At 39.2% G+C, this 18163-nt stretch overlaps 5 protein-coding genes across 7 annotated transcripts in view; all 5 read right to left on the bottom strand.

The window, feature by feature from the left end:
- Positions 1 to 410: 410 nt before the first annotated feature.
- LOC139609585 (OX-2 membrane glycoprotein-like) lies at positions 411 to 7334 on the bottom strand. Of its 2 annotated transcripts, XM_071464361.1 has the most exons (7): positions 6800 to 7334; positions 5765 to 6103; positions 5182 to 5487; positions 1209 to 1247; positions 1028 to 1109; positions 863 to 934; positions 411 to 768 (listed from the first exon to the last, which is right to left on the bottom strand). In XM_071464361.1, the coding sequence occupies exons 1-7, from the start codon at positions 6852 to 6854 to the stop codon at positions 696 to 698; spliced, it is 966 nt and encodes a 321-aa protein (XP_071320462.1). In that variant the 5' UTR covers positions 6855 to 7334; the 3' UTR covers positions 411 to 695. The 2 variants fall into 2 exon arrangements, with proteins under 2 accessions (XP_071320462.1, XP_071320461.1); XM_071464360.1 differs by lacking the exons at positions 411 to 768; positions 863 to 934; positions 1028 to 1109; positions 1209 to 1247 and adding exons at positions 4022 to 4426; positions 4739 to 4801; positions 4953 to 5052 and having other exon boundaries at positions 6800 to 7321.
- A 498-nt stretch (positions 7335 to 7832) lies between these two features.
- On the bottom strand, positions 7833 to 10500 carry LOC139609583 (OX-2 membrane glycoprotein-like). Its single transcript, XM_071464357.1, has 7 exons — positions 10097 to 10500; positions 9284 to 9622; positions 8797 to 9114; positions 8678 to 8716; positions 8497 to 8578; positions 8332 to 8403; positions 7833 to 8237 (listed from the first exon to the last, which is right to left on the bottom strand). Exons 1-7 carry the CDS (start codon positions 10149 to 10151, stop codon positions 8105 to 8107), a joined length of 1038 nt encoding a protein of 345 aa, XP_071320458.1. The 5' UTR covers positions 10152 to 10500; the 3' UTR covers positions 7833 to 8104.
- Positions 10501 to 11099: 599 nt separating this feature from the next.
- Positions 11100 to 15014, bottom strand: LOC139609560 (OX-2 membrane glycoprotein-like). The gene is made up of 8 exons (XM_071464306.1): positions 13867 to 15014; positions 13531 to 13724; positions 12526 to 12864; positions 12051 to 12356; positions 11932 to 11970; positions 11756 to 11837; positions 11591 to 11662; positions 11100 to 11496 (listed from the first exon to the last, which is right to left on the bottom strand). The coding sequence occupies exons 2-8, from the start codon at positions 13583 to 13585 to the stop codon at positions 11364 to 11366; spliced, it is 1026 nt and encodes a 341-aa protein (XP_071320407.1). The 5' UTR covers positions 13586 to 13724; positions 13867 to 15014; the 3' UTR covers positions 11100 to 11363.
- Positions 15015 to 15031: 17 nt separating this feature from the next.
- On the bottom strand, positions 15032 to 16892 carry LOC139609563 (OX-2 membrane glycoprotein-like). Its single transcript, XM_071464316.1, has 6 exons — positions 16521 to 16892; positions 15876 to 16214; positions 15498 to 15803; positions 15383 to 15421; positions 15202 to 15279; positions 15032 to 15108 (listed from the first exon to the last, which is right to left on the bottom strand). The coding sequence occupies exons 1-5, from the start codon at positions 16573 to 16575 to the stop codon at positions 15263 to 15265; spliced, it is 756 nt and encodes a 251-aa protein (XP_071320417.1). The 5' UTR covers positions 16576 to 16892; the 3' UTR covers positions 15032 to 15108; positions 15202 to 15262.
- Positions 16893 to 17031: 139 nt separating this feature from the next.
- LOC139609561 (OX-2 membrane glycoprotein-like) overlaps positions 17032 to 18163 on the bottom strand; it is a 28610-nt gene continuing 27478 nt past the window's right edge. For both annotated transcript variants that reach the window (XM_071464307.1, XM_071464308.1), the window contains one exon: positions 17032 to 18111. In XM_071464307.1, the coding sequence (XP_071320408.1) occupies positions 18078 to 18111 (34 nt within the window). In that variant the 3' untranslated portion in view covers positions 17032 to 18077. The remainder of the gene's footprint in view (positions 18112 to 18163) is intronic.

Consider the following 18163-nt stretch of genomic DNA (forward strand, 5'->3'; position numbering starts at 1 on the left):
ATGTTGATACCTGACAGGTGACAGATGAGAAACACTCACATGATTTAATGATTTAATCTTGTTATGTAAACATTCCAGGATTTATTCAATGAAAACTATTTTTTAAAAAGATAATAGTCCATAAACGAACAAAACCATCCGTCCTGTTTAAACCTTTCCCTGATATCTCAGCGCCCCCTCAGTCAAGTTGAATAAACAGCGACCATATTGTGCAATTTCAACTGACAAACAAATGTCTGAATCTCATGCCAACTGAAACTAAAAGCTCTAATATGTGAAAAACCTTTGTCAAAGAACACAATTTATAAATACATATAAAAAATGATAAAACATTATTAAAAAGTTAAAAAAACAAAAACCCAAACAAAACATCAGCACCAAAACATCAGCATCAAAACTAGTATGTAAATTATTTTTATAAAATGAGTCATTATCCATGAAGCAGGACAGACTTGTTGTCACAGAGTTATATTGAGAGGTGAATGTTTTTAGTGATTTCAGTGTAAACGTTCAGTTTTTTCACAGCACTAACACACAGTATCTCGTCCGTCAAGCTTTGATGCACTTGTCTTCAGGTCTGAGTGTCGTAGCATTGACACAACAGTGTTGTGAGTTCTTGTGTTTTTACTACATAGTTAACATTCGTCAAAATGAAGTCTTCTTTCTGTTGGAGGTGATGACATTGGGTTGTCACTTTACTCATTATTCGTAGGACGGGTCTGTTTTTTGATCTGACTGTACTCCTGTGTGACTGAAGGTGTTTGGGTCCTTTGAATAAAAACAAAATATTTCATTTTCACTCACATTGTTTCAGAACTCAGTCAATATTACAGGAAGAATGAGAGTATAAAGAGAATCTTACATATCAGGGTCTCTGGGTGGAGTTTGAGGCATCTCTCTCATCTCATGGTCTCTGTGTGACAGACTGAAGGATCTAAGAAGAGTTAAAGGTGGACAAACATTTATTAACTCTCACAGACTCAGACACAGGTATTACAACAACACAGACACTGGTTTAAAGACGTACCTGTTGTTACGTTGTAGTAAACACATGACAATCATGACTGCAGCAACACAACCCAAGGGCACTAACACAATCCAAATCCTGACTTTGGGAAAAACAAAGAATTGAAATGAGAATGATGAGAATCATTTATAACTATAACTATAAACTATGACGCAACAACAGATCAAATGAGAACACTCACTTGAGTCTCTGTGATCAGATCCATATTCCTCATCAAAACCTGGAAAAGAAGGAAACAAACATCAGAATCATAAAGTAATTATCAGTCTATGACTCTGTATCATTTGAAGTGTTTCTCACCATCAGCAGGCGTCTGTTTGAGCCTAGGAATCATCACAAACACCTCTTTGTGAACAGAGAGCACTCGCACTGCACATCCAACCTGTGTGCTGTTGTCACGGAAACCTGACAGCACAGCTGTAGCGGTGACAGTGACTGTACGGTTGTTGTTGCTGACACTGACAGTGTTGTACTGTGAGAGGTAGATGTGTGTCTGTGTGACAGTCAGTGTTACTGTCGGAGCAGGTCGTCCTGTGGCCGAGCAGGACACCAGTGACTCTTCAGCAGAGTTGGATTCTCTAACATGTAGAGTGGGCTCATGCAGCTCTGCACAGAAAAGACATTGAACAAACAAGTTGTTCCAGACATGAGCTTCTGACATGATCCTGTTTGTCCAGTATGTTTGTTTGTACAGTCAGGTCCATAAATATTGGGACATTGACACAATTCTCATCTTTTTGGCTCTAAACACCACCACAATGGATTTGAAATGAAACGAACAAGATGTAGTTTAACTGCAGACTTTAAGATTTAATTTGAAGGTATTTACATCCAAATCAGGTGAACAGTGTAGGAATGAATGTAACAGTTTGTATGTGCCTCCCACTTTTTAAGGGACCAAAAGTAATGGGACAATTGGCTGCTCAGCTGTTATTCCCTCATTATCCCATTTACAAGGAGCAGATAAAAGGTCTCGAGTTCATTTCAAGTGTGCAATTCGCATTTGGAATCTGTTGCTGTCAACTCTCAATATGAGATCCAAAGAGCTGTCACTATCAGCAAAGCAAGCCATCATTAGGCTGAAAAATCAAAACAAACCCATCAGAGAGACTGCAAAAACATTAGGTGTGGCCAAATCAACTGTTTGGAACATTCTTAAAATGAAAGAACGCACCGGTGAGCTCAGCAACACCAAAAAACCCCGAAAGACCACAGATAACAACTGTGGTGGATGACCGAAGAATTCTTTCCCTGGTGAAGAAAAACCCCTTCACAACAGTTGGCCAGATCAAGAACACTCTCCAGGAGGTAGGTGTATGTGTGTCAAAGTCAACAATCAAGAGAAGACTTCACCAGAGTGAATACAGAGGGTTCACCACAAGATGTGAACCACTGGTGAGCCTCAAAAACAGGAAGGCCAGATTAGAGTTTGCCAAACAACATCTAAAAAAGTCTTTACAGTTCTGGTACAACGTCCAGATGAGACAAAGATCAACTTGTACCAGGGTGATGGGAAGAGAAGAGTATGGAGAAGGAAAGGAACTGCTCATGATCCAAAACATACCACCTCATCAGTGAAGCATGGTGGTGGTAGTGTCATGGCGTGGGCATGTATCACTGCTGTGGTGATGTGCACAAAATGCTCAGTTACACAGGTTACAATTGTAATGCAGTCAGGTTCTTACCATAGAGTTGGAGGCAGGTTCTACCAGTGAGAGCACCGTCAGGGTAGGAGTTAAACAAACAGAGATAGCAGCCTTCATCCTGCTCCGTCACATTCCTGATAACTATGGAGCAGTTCTGCAGTCCAGCATCTTTTAACTCCACTTTGTCTCTAAAATCAGCAATAACTCTTGAACCGAAGTGTTTGCTGTGGGTGGCAACATTTGCCTTTCTCTCAGGAAACACTTTCTGCCATGTGACCTGAAGAACATCTTTAGGTTGTGTGAGCTGACAGCTGAGCAGAGCATCTTCTCCCACTGCTGCCACCACAGTCTGCTGCGTCTGTATCACAGCTGTTTCACCTGCAGGGAGGACATGAAACAACTCTGTGTATCTGTAGTAAACCACGATTCATCCACTGTTTGATCTGTACTTCAATGAAAGCTACTCAGTTAAATAAGGCACTTCACTGTCATATAGAAAGTATAAACTAAGAATTATTAAGAGTGAAGAACTTTGAAAGTTTACTGTAGTTCAATATAAATCCATGTGATACAGAAGAGAACATGTGTTTCTTACCTTTCAAGAGAGAAACCAACATAAAAAGGAAGTAGACTGCACTGTTTACCATTGTTGCTGTGGGAGGAAGTTATGAAGAGGAAAGTAAACGGAGGTGAGAGGTTAACCAAATTTTTTTTTAAATAACGTTGAAAAGAAAGAGCAGTAAATACACGGCCATGTGCCAGCAACAAGACCAGGCGTTTGCTCTGTTCCAACATTCACCTCAGAAGTTTTTGTTGAACTTCAATGTGTGAGGTCTTAGAATGTATCACCTGACCTCCCACACTTATGGGCTGCAGGTTCAATTCCCCATCACTGATTTTAAGAAATCACATGGTATTTATAGTCACACAATCTCCGGACCCACCTTTTTTTATAACATGTAAATTTTTACCAGTAATTGACATGCGGGAAACCCAAAGATGACATGAGAACTTTCGGTTCTGGGAGTCAGTCAGTGTTTTAGTGTGATGTGGTGAAAACGAGTCTTGCAATGAGTCAGTCTCTGCCTCACACTGCATTTCTCTTGTCTATTGTCTGAGACCATGAAGGAGGATCCCCCTACCCCTTCACTTCTGCCTCATATGAGTCTGTTTCAGTGTGACTGAGGGATCAGGTACAAATGAATGAGGATGATGATGATGAGGAGGAGGGAGCATCTACAAGTTTCAGACTCAGTAAAAATAAAGACTTAGATCATAAAACTCCAACACAGTAAATTGTGGCTTCACAAGTTTACATGTTGTTACAACAGACTCCACTGCAGAGAAGTGAGTTCATTAAAGGTGCTTTATAAAAAACATTAAGACAAGATATAATCACAAGATATACAAATATATAGATGAAGAAAGTTCTATGGAAAATATACAGAGGATAAAAATATGACCATAAAACCTGCATACAATCTTTTTTTTTTTTTTTTGATCTGGAGATATGAGATGAAGGTTGTACAGAACTTTTACTTCTTTTACCAACACTGTCCACAAACTGTCTTAGTGTCTTCATTTGGCCATGATAGTGTTGTGAACTGTTGTGTGTCACTAAATAGTTGATGTTGTCCAACGCAGTCTTCTTGGTGTGAGCGACGGCTTTGGACAGACGCTTTTCGGACTTTTCTTAGTTGATGTCCGTTGCCTCATCTGCTCGTTCTCCTGCTTGATTAAAGGTGTTTTGATCCTTCAGACAAAAACACAACAAGATGCATAGTGTTACATTATGTCACACATATTTGTATGAAACTACTAAATCAGTCTGCAGGACATTTCTGTGGATAAACCTGCTGACTAGGAGGTACAGAGGTACACATGCAAGTTGGTTCAAGACCGTGAATCATTACCTACATCTACAAATGGCTCAGAAATTCATATAGAATGAATGAAGGAAAAAAAATCAGTCTGATTATCAGGCTAGTGAAGGCAGATTAAGCATGTGCTGAAGAAGTCATAAATAACAAACATGAACAAGTGAATAATGATCCAAATGTCTTACTCATGAGCGTCTCTGATTGGTCTTTGTGGCGTCTTGTTCTTCTCAGAGTCGCTTTGAGACAGACTGAAGGATTTAAGAAAAGTCAGAGCTGAACAAACAAACATCAACTATTTATTCATGGTTTTTGTCAGAAAATGTGGTAGTTAGACACTCAGTGTCAGTAAATCATTACCATTATAACAAGACAGATACTGAGTCAAAAGTTGAAAATCACCTGTTTCTACGTTTGTGCATGAACAGGATGAAGATGATGAAGATGATGAAGATGACCACAGCGACACAAACACAGGTCAACACGACCATCAAAGTGAAACCTGTGAGAGAAATGAAAAATGTGAAATGGAAGCCTGAACATTCATAAAGCAACTACAGATGAAATGTGAATCATTGATCAATAAGGATCAATATGTAATTATCAGTCCATGAATCACCAAGTTTCTCACCATCAGCAGGCGTCTGTTTGAGCCCAGGAATCATCACAAACACCTCTTTGTGAACAGAGAGCACTCGCACTGCACATCCAACCTGTGCGCTGTTGTCACGGAAACCTGACAGCACAGCTGTAGTGGTGACAGTGACCGTATGGTTGTTGTTGTTCACACTGACAGTGTTGTAGTGTGAGAAGTTGAGGTGTGGCTGTGAGACAGTCAGTGTTACTGTCGGAGCAGGTCGTCCTGTGGCCGAGCAGGACACCAGTGACTCTTCAGCAGAGTTGGATTCTCTAACATGTAGAGTGGGCTCATGCAGCTCTGCACAGAAAAGACATTGAACAAACACCACATTAATTTATTTCTTCAACAGAAATCAGTACATGTTCATCACAGCTATTAATGTGCTTGACATGAATGTAAATACACATGCAGACAAAAACTGGTCCTTATCATAGTGTCTGAGATGAGTTCAGAACTGAAATGGAGAATGTGCATTTTGTGGTGTCAGATGCTTCTTGCCAAGTGTGATTAAAAGGTTGCACAATTTCATTTGTATGATACATGTATATGCACATGCACAAACATCAGTACATACCATACAGCTTGAGGCAGGTTCTACCAGTGAGAGCACCATCGGGGTAAGTGTTAAACAAACAGAGATAGCAGCCTTCATCCTGCTCCGTCATTTCTCTAATAACTATGGAGCAGCTCTGCAGTCCAGCGTCTTTAACATTGAGTTTTCCTTGAAAGCCAGAATTCACTCTTTGGCCAAAGTATTTGCTGTAGGTGGCGACATTCACTTCCCCCCGAGGAAACACTTTCTGCCATGTGACCTGAAGAACATCTTTAGGTTGTGTGAGCTGACAGCTGAGCAGAGCATCTTCTCCCACTGCTGCCACCACAGTCTGCTGCGTCTGTATCACAGCTGTTTCACCTGCAGGGAGTGGGAATGGATTGATGCTGATCAACAGTGTGATTGACAGAAATGTAATATTTGACATATATGTCTCTATATCAACAGTGACGCTGCCATATTTGTTAAGTATAAGGGGATATATCATAATGACATATATGCATCCACTGGATATATGAAAATATAAGTTCATAACATATAATAAATATGCATAGTGAAATTTGTATATGCACATGAATTAAAAATATCTATGATACATTTTTATATGGTATATCATGTTGCCAGAAAATCTGTAAAGAACATATATTTAATTCATAAATGGAAGTTTATTAAAACGACATGCACATAAAACCTCTATATGCTGATATGTTTTTTTCTTGTTAACTTCTCACGAGTTTTAATGTCCATCCTGGGAAAATGGTCTCGGACTTTTTGATATAGTGACAGGCTTTGGGATGGATATATACATAACATGTGTCTGCAATATAATCATACATAAACATACATATCTGTGTGGACACATTTGTCAATATATGAAATTGTTCCATCTTCTAACAGGTTTTCTATAGAATTTCCACATCTGTTTTTATTTTACATGGACATTTCACATGTAGATGATTGATGGGCTGTAATTCAATAGTGAAACAGTTTGTTAAGTTCAGCTTTGAAGACAAATAATCTGTGATGATATTAAAGAATTGAACTGGTCTCTCCTACCTTTTGGAAAAGAAAACATCACAAGAAAGACGCGCAGAAATGCACCGTTTATCATCGTTGCTGCAAAATCTATTTTCAGTTCAGCTGCAAATGCGCCAGAAAATCAAACTGGAGAAACAAAGTCCGACCGCAGCACCATCATCTCCGCGGAGGGATCTCAGTATTAACCTGTAAAGTAAAAAGGCGTCTAGAGAACAAATGTAGTCCACATCTACATCAGTGATAAAGAGGGAATCACCGTGATGTAGAATAAACAGCTGTTTTGAATTCATATTAGTATTTAGATGTTTTATTCACAGCGCTTGAAGACTACATGTCCCCTGATCACAGTGGAGCGGTCCACTCCCACAATCCATTGAGAAATATTTGAATCTCAATTACTTTCACTTTCGTTCACTGCACAGTTAAAGTGTAAAGTCGTTCAAAATAAATTATTGAATTAAATAACATGAAATATAAATATGTGAAATAAACAGTTGTTTTTAAAGTAAAACAGGCGCAGTCTCAGTGATGCAGCGCACATCTGGATGTCCCGGATATCATTTGTTTGCAGGTTTACTAAAAGAAAATGATAATAAAAGACAAAAGCCTAATGTTGATACCTGACAGGTAACAGATGAGAAACACTGACATGATTTAATGTAGATATTCCAGGATATATATATATATATATATATATATATATATATATATATATATATATAAAACGTTGCTGATGTGCATGAAAAACACAAATATCCGTCCTGTTTAAACCTTCCCCTGATATCTCAGCGCCCCCTCAGTAAAGATGAGTAAACAGCGACCTCCAGTGGCCATATTGTGCAATTTCAACTGAAAATCTGCAGCTGATGTTGAGTCACATCTGGGAATAAATTACATCTAAATACTCACAATATGAAGGTTTGGCAGCTCCATTATTGTTGTGGTTATTATCAATAGTATCTATAGAAGACTTATAACAGTGGCAACAATGACAATAATGTTGATGATTAAATATAAATGTCGAAAAATCAGAGGTTGACAAATGTTTGAATCCAATGTTTCTTCACACTTTCTTGTGTGGCTCATCTTTATTTTTGTCAAAAAATACAGTACAAAAACACACAAAAATGATCAAACATTATTAAAAAGTAAAAAAACAAAAACAAAACATCAGCACCAAAACATCACCATCAAAACTAGTATGTACATTATTCTTTATAAAATGAGCCATTATCCATGAAGCAGGACAGACTTGTTGTCACAGAGTTATATTGAGAGCTGGATATTTTTAGGGATTTCAGTGTAAACGTTCAGGTTATATAGTTAACATTCGTCAAAATTAAGTCTTCTTTCTGTTGGAGGTGATGACATTGGGTTGTCACTTTCCTCATTGTTCTTAGGACGGGTCCGTTTTCTAATCTGACTGTCCTCCTGTGTGACTGAAGGTGTTTGGATCCTTTGAATAAAAACAAAATATTTCATTTTCACTCACATTGTTTCAGAACTCAGTCAATATTACAGGAAGAATGAGAGTATAAAGAGAATCTTACATATCAGGGTCTCTGGGTGGAGTTTGAGGCATCTCTCTCATCTCATGGTCTCTGTGTGACAGACTGAAGGATCTAAGAAGAGTTAAAGGTGGACAAACATTTATTAACTCTCACAGACTCAGACACAGGTATTACAACAACACAGACACTGGTTTAAAGACGTACCTTTTGTTACGTTGTAGTAAACACACGACAATCATGACTGCAGCAACACAACCCAAGGGCACTAACACAATCCAAATCCTGACTTTGGGAAAAACAAAGAATTGAAATGAGAATGATGAGAATCATTTATAACTATAACTATAAACTATGAAGCAACAACAGATCAAATGAGAACACTCACTTGAGTCTCTGTGATCAGATCCATATTCCTCATCAAAACCTGGAAAAGAAGGAAACAAACATCAGAATCATAAAGTAATTATCAGTCTATGACTCTGTATCAATTGAAGTGTTTCTCACCATCAGCAGGCGTCTGTTTGAGCCCAGGAATCATCACAAACACCTCTTTGTGAACAGAGAGCACTCGCACTGCACATCCAACCTGTGCGCTGTTGTCACGGAAACCTGACAGCACAGCTGTAGCGGTGACAGTCACGGTATGGTCGTTGTTGTTGTTGTTGTTGTTGTTTACACTGACATTATAGTGTGAGAGGTAGAGGTGTGTCTGTGTGACAGTCAGAGTTACTGTCGGAGCAGGTCGTCCTGTGGCCGAGCAGGACACCAGTGACTCTTCAGCAGAGTTGGATTCTCTAACATGTAGAGTGGGCTCATGCAGCTCTGCACAGAAAAGACATTGAACAAACAAGTTGTTGCAGACATGAGCTTCTGATATGATCCTGTTTGTCCAGTATGTTAGTTTGTATGTGGCACAAGACTCACTGCTGTGGTGATGTGCACAAAATGCTCAGTTACACAGGTTACAATTGTAATGCAGTCAGGTTCTTACCATAGAGTTGGAGGCAGGTTCTACCAGTGAGAGCACCGTCAGGGTAGGAGTTAAACAAACAGAGATAGCAGCCTTCATCCTGCTCCGTCACATTCCTGATAACTATGGAGCAGCTCTGCAGTCCAGCATCTTTTAACTCCACTTTGTCAGTAAAGTTATTGAAAACTTTGGGACCAAAGGGTTCACTGTAGGTGGCCACATTCACTTCCCCCCGAGGAAACACTTTCTGCCATGTGACCTGAAGAACATCTTTAGGTTGTGTGAGCTGACAGCTGAGCAGAGCATCTTCTCCCACTGCTGCCACCACAGTCTGCTGCGTCTGTATCACAGCTGTTTCACCTGCAGGGAGTGGGAATGGATTGATACTGATCAACAGTGTGATTGACAGAAATGTAATATTTGACATATATGTCTCTATATCAACAGTGATATCAAGGAGATATATTGTTATCACATATATACATCCTCTGGATATATGTTTATCTTATTCATTTCATTCATGCATCCTACTGTGTATAATTTCAACATATATTGACAGGCTTCGGGATGGATATATACATAACATGTGTCTGCAATATAATCATACATAAACATTCATATCTGTGTGGACACATTTGTCAATATATGAAATTGTTCCATCTTCTAACAGGTTTTCTATAGAATTTCCACATCTGTTTTTATTTTACATGGACATTTCATATGTAGATGATTGATGGGCTGTGATTCAATAATCTAATGAAACAGTTTGTTAAGTTCAGCTTTGAAGACAAATAACCTGTGATGATATTAAAGAATTGAACTGGTCTCTCCTACCTTTTGGAAAAGAAAACAGCACAAGAAAGACGCGCAGAAATGCACCGTTTATCATCGTTGCTGCAAAATCTATTTACAGTTCAGCTGCAAATGCGCCAGAAATTCAAACTGGAGAAACAAAGTCCGACCGCAGCACCATCATCTCCGCGGAGGGATCTCAGTATTAACCTGTAAAGTAAAAAGGCGTCTAGAGAACAAATGTAGTCCACATCTACATCAGTGATAAAGAGGGAATCACCGTGATGTAGAATAAACAGCTGTTTTGAATTCATATTAGTATTTAGATGTTTTATTCACAGCGCTTGAAGACTACATGTCCCCTGATCACAGTGGAGCGGTCCACTCCCACAATCCATTGAGAAATATTTGAATCTCACAAATTACTTTCACTTTCGTTCACTGCACAGTTAAAGTGTAAAGTCCTACAAAATAAATTCATAAATCAAATAACATGAAATATAAATATGTGAAATAAACAGTTGTTTTTAAAGTAAAACAGGCGCAGTCTCAGTGATGCTGCGCACATCTGGATGTCCCGGATATCATTTGTTTGCAGGTTTAGTAAAAGAAAATGATAATAAAAGACAAAAGCCTTATGTTGATACCTGACAGGTGACAGATGAGAAACACTGACATGATTTAATGTAGATATTCCAGGATATATATATATATATATATAAAACGTTGCTGATAGTCCATAAAAGAACAAAACCATCCGTCCTGTTTAAACCTTCCCCTGATATCTCAGCGCCCCCTCAGTCAAGTGAGTAAACAGCGACCTCCAGTGGCCATATTGTGCAATTTCAACTGAAAATCTGCAGCTGATGTTGAGTCACATCTGGGAATAAATTACATCTAAATACTCACAATATGAAGGTTTGGCAGCTCCATTATTGTTGTGGTTATTATCAATAGTATCTATAGAAGACTTATAACAGTGGTAACAATGACAATAATGTTGATGATTAATTATAAATGTCAAAAAATCAGATGTTGACAAATGTTTGAATCCAATGTTTCTTCACACTTTCTTGTGTGGCTCATCTTTATTTTTGTCAAAAAATACAGTACAAAAACACACAAAAATGATCAAACATTATTAAAAAGTAAAAAAACAAAAACAAAACATCACCATCAAAACTAGTATGTACATTATTCTTTATAAAATGAGTCATTATCCATGAAGCAGGACAGACTTGTTGTCACAGAGTTATATTGAGAGGTGGATGTTTTTAGGGATTTCAGTGTAAACGTTCAGGTTATATAGTTAACATTCGTCAACATGAAGTCTTCTTTCTGTTGGAGGTGATGACATTGGGTCGTCACTTTCCTCATTGTTCTTAGGACGGGTCTGTTTTCCGATCTGACTGTTCTCCTGTGTGACTGAAGGTGTTTGGATCCTTTGAATAAAAACAAAATATTTCATTTTCACTCACATTGTTTCAGAACTCAGTCAATATTACAGGAAGAATGAGAGTATAAAGAGAATCTTACATATCAGGGTCTCTGGGTGGAGTTTGAGGCATCTCTCTCATCTCATGGTCTCTGTGTGACAGACTGAAGGATCTAAGAAGAGTTAAAGGTGGACAAACATTTATTAACTCTCACAGACTCAGACACAGGTATCACAACAACACAGACACTGGTTTAAAGACGTACCTGTTGTTACGTTGTCGTAAACACATGACAATCATGACTGCAGCAACACAACCCAAGGGCACTAACACAATCCAAATCCTGACTTTGGGATTGAAATTGAGATGAGAATGATGAGAATCATTTATAACTATAACTATAAACTATGAAGCAACAACAGATCAAATGAGAACACTCACTTGAATCTCTGTGATCAGATCCATATTCCTCATTAAAACCTGGAAAAGAAGGAAACAAACATCAGAATCATAAAGTAATTATCAGTCTATGACTCTGTATCAATTGAAGTGTTTCTCACCATCAGCAGGCGTCTGTTTGAGCCCAGGAATCATCACAAACACCTCTTTGTGAACAGAGAGGACTCGCACTGCACATCCAACCTGTACGCTGTTGTCACGGAAACCTGACAGCACAGCTGTAGCGGTGACAGTCACTGTACGGTTGTTGTTGCTGACACTGACAGTGTTGTACTGTGAGAAGCAGATGTGTGTCTGTGTGACAGTCAGTGTTACTGTCGGAGCAGGTCGTCCTGTGGCCGAGCAGGACACCAGTGACTCTTCAGCAGAGTTGGATTCTCTAACATGTAGAGTGGGCTCATGCAGCTCTGCACAGAAAAGACATTGAACAAACAAGTTGTTCCAGACATGAGCTTCTGATATGATCCTGTTTGTCCAGTATGTTAGTCTGTATGTGGCACAAGACTCACTGCTGTGGTGATGTGCACAAAATGCTCAGTTACACAGGTTACAATTGTAATGCAGTCAGGTTCTTACCATGGAGTTGGAGGCAGGTTGTACCAGTGAGAGCACCGTCAGGGTAGGAGTTAAACAAACAGAGATAGCAGCCTTCATCCTGCTCCGTCACCTTCCTGATAACTATGGAGCAGCTCTGCAGTCCAGCATCTTTAAACTCCACTTTGTCTCCAAAAGTATTGATCACTTTGGGACCAAAGTGTTCACTGAAGGTGGCCACATTCCTCTCTCCCTCAGGAAACACTTTCTGCCATGTGACCTGAAGAACATCTTTAGGTTGTGTGAGCTGACAGCTGAGCAGAGCATCTTCTCCCACTGCTGCCACCACAGTCTGCTGCGTCCGTATCACAGCTGTTACACCTGCAGGGAATATAGTTCCAGATGTTTGGTTTCATCCAAGAATGTGTGAGCACTTAAACATTGTGGTTGGTTTGCTGAGAGCAGTGTGGGGCAAGTTAGTAACATGTACATTTTTCACTCATTTCTCCTCTAAAAGTAAACATATCACTTCATATCAAAAGTAATCAGTTACATTACTCGTTACATTACTACATTAGCTAGATGGGGTCGGAGTGTTGTACTTCATGTAAATGTTTTTGAAGTTTGAGAAGTGGTTCAGAGTCTCAACCTCTGATCCTCTTGACCTCAAATAGTCCATCACTTCTTTTTCTGCCGAGCAGCCGTTATGGACTCACAAGCTCTCTCCTCATAAGACACTGCTTTTTGGTAACGAGTGCTGAGAGGATTATTAACAGTAACATCATTACCGTTTTAGAAATCGTAATCCCTCACACTACTTGTTACTGAGGAAAGTCATAATATTGCAGTAATTTGTTACAGTGCATTATTTCTTAACACTGGCTGTGAGTCAGATTTGTTGAACACAAAGCACCTTGAAACTTGGCATCATTACACAGCTACTAACAAAAGAAACAGGCAGCACAATCTGTGTTTTCAGATCAACACAAAGAAATAACACAGGCCTGTGTAAAAGTGAAACACAGTAATGTATCATCTCTTTCTCACCTTTCTGAAAGATTCCCAACGCAAAAAGGACAGGTATGGCGGTACAACGTGCCATTTTTGCTGCATGTCTTCTGCCTTTTCCTCCTCTTCACCTCTTCACGGCGGTTGGAATTGAACCACCATTCAAACTGTCACGGTGCAGCTACAGCCAGGCAGGTGCAGGCATGCAGGTAAATTCCAGGTAAATTCATCACCTTGGTGCCATATAATCTCTTATTAATGAACAATATAATATATGGGCCTTCTGATGAAAATACTAACAGTTAACAGAGACTTGTTTAAGTTAAAGATTATTAGTTAACATGAATTCATTTGTAGTTCACAGATAGAACATACCCCCCAATTCCACCACAATGGTACATCCACTTCAAGAGCCAGTGAGGGAGAAGCAACTAGGGAGCCTTTGTTTGGGTCTGTTTGATGAGGGTAGCTGTAATTTCTCTGTTCAACATTACAAATTCATCATATTTTGTTTTCACACATGACTTTTTTTAACCTGGTCCTGTGACACTTCAAAAATGTTTTCTTTTGTTTCCTCTTTTAGAAATATGTATTTGTCCAATAGCCAGTTTGTTTGACAGTAGGTTTGATCCTGTTGTAGAGAGAGTTCTGCTGGTCAGTTGCATAATGTGAGGAGCTTTAACTTCCTACAGATATAATCCAGAGCAACACACAGTTGGCACGCAAGTGAAACATTAGAGCACATTTTAATTAAGTGAACAACAATAAATATACGGACAAATCAGAACACACATTATTACAATCCCATGAACTCTTTACAGATTGTGTAGAAGCTCTGAACGTTCAGCAAACCACAGGTTTCTAACTTGACAGAACACTGATGTAAAACTGACCCACAGAGGGACCACACCACAATCACATCCACACAATGTATTTCAGCTATGTGTGAGGGTGGATGTCCATTGAGTACATTGTGTGTGTGTGTGTGTGTTTGTGTGTGTGTGTCTGTGTAAGCAATAAATAACACATTGAATTACACTCAAACATTGAACATGTGCAAAACTAGAGCAATTAATAAAACACTTCAAAAACAACAATATATTATATCTATCATGGAATATATCATGTCTAATTTAAACCTTGCATATAAATATATAGATAGTTCTAAATATGCTAAATTTTGGGATATGATTATGTCAACGATATAGATCAATGTATTAAGAGTTCACATTTGTTGGGGATGAAATGACCAGTGTGATATTTGCATTAAAGTCCTTGGTGAGACCTAATTGGCTTCATGTAAGTGTCTTTTGTGCGTCTCCTCCTCCTCCTCCTCTCCTGGTTTCCTTCCCCTTTCTTTTCCACACAATAACCACTAGATGGCACTGTACTGTTTCTTAACTAAGTCAATGTTACATGAGCAAATTACTCTAAACAGGTTATTAAGGGATCAGGCGAGTTGGAAGGTATAAAATCTGACAACAATAAGATTAAATCATTTTGTGATTGCAGAAGTGAAGAATGAGAGTATAAAGAGAATCTTACATATCAGTGTCTCTGGGTGGAGTTTGAAGCATCTCTCTCATCTCATTGTCTCTGTGTGACAGACCGAAGGATCTAAGAAGAGTTAAAGGTGGACAAACATTTATTAACTCTCACAGACTCAGACACAGGTATCACAACAACACAGACACTGGTTTCAAGACGTACCTGTTGTTACGTTGTAGTAAACACACGACAATCATGACTGCAGCAACACAACCCAAGGGCACTAACACAATCCAAATCCTGACTTTGGGAAAAACAAAGAATTGAAATGAGAATGATGAGAATCATTTATAACTATAACTATAAACTATGAAGCAACAACAGATCAAATGAGAACACTCACTTGAGTCTCTGTGATCAGATCCAGATTCCTCATCAAAACCTGGAAAAGAAACAAACATCAGAATCATAAAGTAATTATCAGTCTATGACTCTGTATCATTTGAAGTGTTTCTCACCATCAGCAGGCGTCTGTTTGAGCCTAGGAATCATCACAAACACCTCTTTGTGAACAGAGAGCACTCGCACTGCACATCCAACCTGTGCGCTGTTGTCACAGAAACCTGAAAGCACAGCTGTAGCGGTGACAGTGACTGTACGGTTGTTGTTGCTGACACTGACAGTGTTGTACTGTGAGAGGTAGAGGTGTGTCTGTGAGACAGTCAGTGTTACTGTCGGAGCAGGTCGTCCTGTGGCCGAGCAGGACACCAGTGACTCTTCAGCAGAGTTGGATTCTCTAACATGTAGAGTGGGCTCATGCAGCTCTGCACAGAAAAGACATTGAACAAACAAGTTGTTGCAGACAGGTTACAATTGTAATGCAGTCAGGTTCTTACCATAGAGTTGGAGGCAGGTTCTACCAGTGAGAGCACCGTCAGGGTAGGAGTTAAACAAACAGAGATAGCAGCCTTCATCCTGCTCCGTCACCTTCCTGATAACTATGGAGCAGCTCTGCAGTCCAGCATCTTTTAACTCCACTTTGTCTGTAAAATCAGCAGTAACTCTGGAACCAAAGTGTTCGCTGAAGGTGGCCACATTCCTCTCTCCCTCAGGAAACACTTTCTGCCATGTGACCTGAAGAACATCTTTAGGTTGTGTGAGCTGACAGCTGAGCAGAGCATCTTCTCCCACTGCTGCCACCACAGTCTGCTGCGTCCGTATCACAGCTGTTACACCTGCAGGGAATATAGTTCCAGATGTTTGGTTTCATCCAAGAATGTGTGAGCACTTAAACATTGTGGTTGGTTTGCTGAGAGCAGTGTGGGGCAAGTTAGTATTAAGGTAATTTTTTTATTTATTAGTCCTTTAAGAGGAATAAGAGTCAGATTTGTTGAACATGAAGCACCTTGAAACTTGGCATCATTACACATCTACTAACAAAAGAAACAGGCAGCACAAGCTGTGCTTTCAGATTAACACAAAGAAATAACACAGGCCTGTGTAAAAGTGAAACACACAGTAATGTATCATCTCTTTCTCACCTTTCTGAAAGATTCCCAATGCAAAAAGGACAGGTATGGCTGTACAACGTGCCATTTTTGCTGCATGTCTTCTGCCTTTTCCTCCTCTTCACCTCTTTATGGCGGTTGGAATTGAACCGCCATTATTCAAATAAAAACTGATATTGCTGCTGCCTGGCAAGTATAGATATGTAGTTAAATTCCAGGTAAACTTATCACTTTGGTGCCATATAATCTCTTATTAATGAACGATGTAATGTAGCAGCAAATCCCCATTTTAAAAAATGTATGGGCCTTCTGATGAAAATACTAACAAAGTTAATTTATTTAAGTTAAAGATTATTGCTTAATAATAATTAATTTGTAGTTCACAGATAGAGCATACCCCTCAATTCCACCACAATGGTACATCTGCTTCAAGAGCCAGTGAGGGAGAAGCAACTGGAGAGTTCATCACATTTTGTTTTCACACATGACTTTTTTTTTAACCTGGTCTTCTGACAGGTCAGTGCAGTGAAAATAAGACAAAAGGTTTCAAGACGTTTTCTTCACTTTTAATTAAGTGAACAACAATAAATATACGGACAAATCAGAACACACATTATTACAATCACATGAACTCTTTAGAAATTGTGTAGAAGCTCCGAACGTTCAGCAAACCACAGCTTTCTAACTTGACAGAACACTGATGTAAAACCACTCGACTGACCCACAGAGGGACCACACCACAATCACATCCACACAATGTATTTCAGCTATGTGTGTGTTTGTGTGTGTGTGTCGGTGTAAGCAATAAATAACACATTGAATTATACTCAAACATTGAACATGTGCAAAACTAGAGCAATTAATAACACGCTTCGAAAACAACAATATATTATATCTATCACGGAATATATCATGTGTAATTAAAACTTTGTATATAGAGTTCACATTTGTTGGGCATGAAATGACCAGTGTGATATTTGCATTAAAGTCCTTGGTGAGACCTAATTGGCTTCATGTGAATGTCTTTTGTGCGTCTCCTCCTCCTCCTCCTCTCCCAGTTTCCGTCCCCTTTCTTTTTCACACAATAACCACTAGATGGCACTGTAGCCTCAGTCTGTGACATTCATGCCTCTCACAGGACATTTCCTTGTTTTCAGCCACCTTTAATCACCAAAACACATCAGCTTGTTCTGCTGGTAATCTGCTTAATCATCGCACTAGGTTGCACTCGCTGCAACTCTGAATAAAAGTCACAGTAGTGGACTCCTTATTCATTATTTTGGCATGTAAACTCACTGTAAACTCCATGTTTGTCTGCTTACAAAGCCTCAGAGTTACTGTGAGGAAACTCTTGTTATACCTGTTAGTCACGGTTCCTGCATTTTTACATTTGCAGCCTCAAAAAGCGTTTTGCTTGAAGCTTCACAAACAAAGTTAAAGTGCTGAGCTATGAAATTGAAAAGGAATGTACATTCAAGATGGGCGGCCACTTTTAGCTTAATTCACTATGTGATCTAGGTCACACACAAGAGAAGCACATTTTATAATGCTTGCCTGCTTGTTTAGGATGGTTGTTGAAAGGCCAAAGCATTAAACAATTTCAATGCTCCCATTAGCCTTTAACCTGCCGGAGAGAGAGACAAACAAAGTTCATTACACTGCGTGGAGAAGATTAC

Source organism: Trachinotus anak, unplaced genomic scaffold (genome assembly GCF_046630095.1).
Source record: "Trachinotus anak isolate AG129_WGS33_773 ecotype Australia unplaced genomic scaffold, CSIRO_AGI_Tana_v1 ptg000026l, whole genome shotgun sequence".
NCBI classification, from domain to species: Eukaryota; Metazoa; Chordata; class Actinopteri; order Carangiformes; family Carangidae; genus Trachinotus; species Trachinotus anak.

Excerpts from the sequence above, each read along its gene's own strand:
- LOC139609585 (XM_071464360.1), bottom strand. The coding sequence starts at position 6,854 with ATGATAAACGGTGCATTTCTGCGCGTCTTTCTTGTGATGTTTTCTTTT. Across the intron at positions 6,104-6,799 it reads GATGTTTTCTTTTCCAAAAG|GTGAAACAGCTGTGATACAG; the intron begins GTAGGAGAGACC and ends CACTCCCTGCAG. Across the intron at positions 4,802-4,952 it reads ATGCACAAACGTAGAAACAG|TCTGTCTCAAAGCGACTCTG; the intron begins GTGATTTTCAAC and ends TAAATCCTTCAG.
- LOC139609583 (XM_071464357.1), bottom strand. The coding sequence starts at position 10,151 with ATGATAAACGGTGCATTTCTGCGCGTCTTTCTTGTGCTGTTTTCTTTT. Across the intron at positions 8,579-8,677 it reads ATCTGATCACAGAGACTCAA|TCAGGATTTGGATTGTGTTA; the intron begins GTGAGTGTTCTC and ends TTTTTCCCAAAG. Across the intron at positions 8,404-8,496 it reads TTACTACAACGTAACAAAAG|ATCCTTCAGTCTGTCACACA; the intron begins GTACGTCTTTAA and ends AACTCTTCTTAG.
- LOC139609560 (XM_071464306.1), bottom strand. The coding sequence starts at position 13,585 with ATGGCACGTTGTACCGCCATACCTGTCCTTTTTGCGTTGGGAATCTTT. Across the intron at positions 12,865-13,530 it reads GTTGGGAATCTTTCAGAAAG|GTGTAACAGCTGTGATACGG; the intron begins GTGAGAAAGAGA and ends TATTCCCTGCAG. Across the intron at positions 11,971-12,050 it reads CAAACAGACGCCTGCTGATG|GTTTTAATGAGGAATATGGA; the intron begins GTGAGAAACACT and ends CTTCTTTTCCAG.
- LOC139609563 (XM_071464316.1), bottom strand. The coding sequence starts at position 16,575 with ATGGCACGTTGTACAGCCATACCTGTCCTTTTTGCATTGGGAATCTTT. Across the intron at positions 16,215-16,520 it reads ATTGGGAATCTTTCAGAAAG|GTGTAACAGCTGTGATACGG; the intron begins GTGAGAAAGAGA and ends TATTCCCTGCAG. Across the intron at positions 15,422-15,497 it reads CAAACAGACGCCTGCTGATG|GTTTTGATGAGGAATCTGGA; the intron begins GTGAGAAACACT and ends TTTCTTTTCCAG.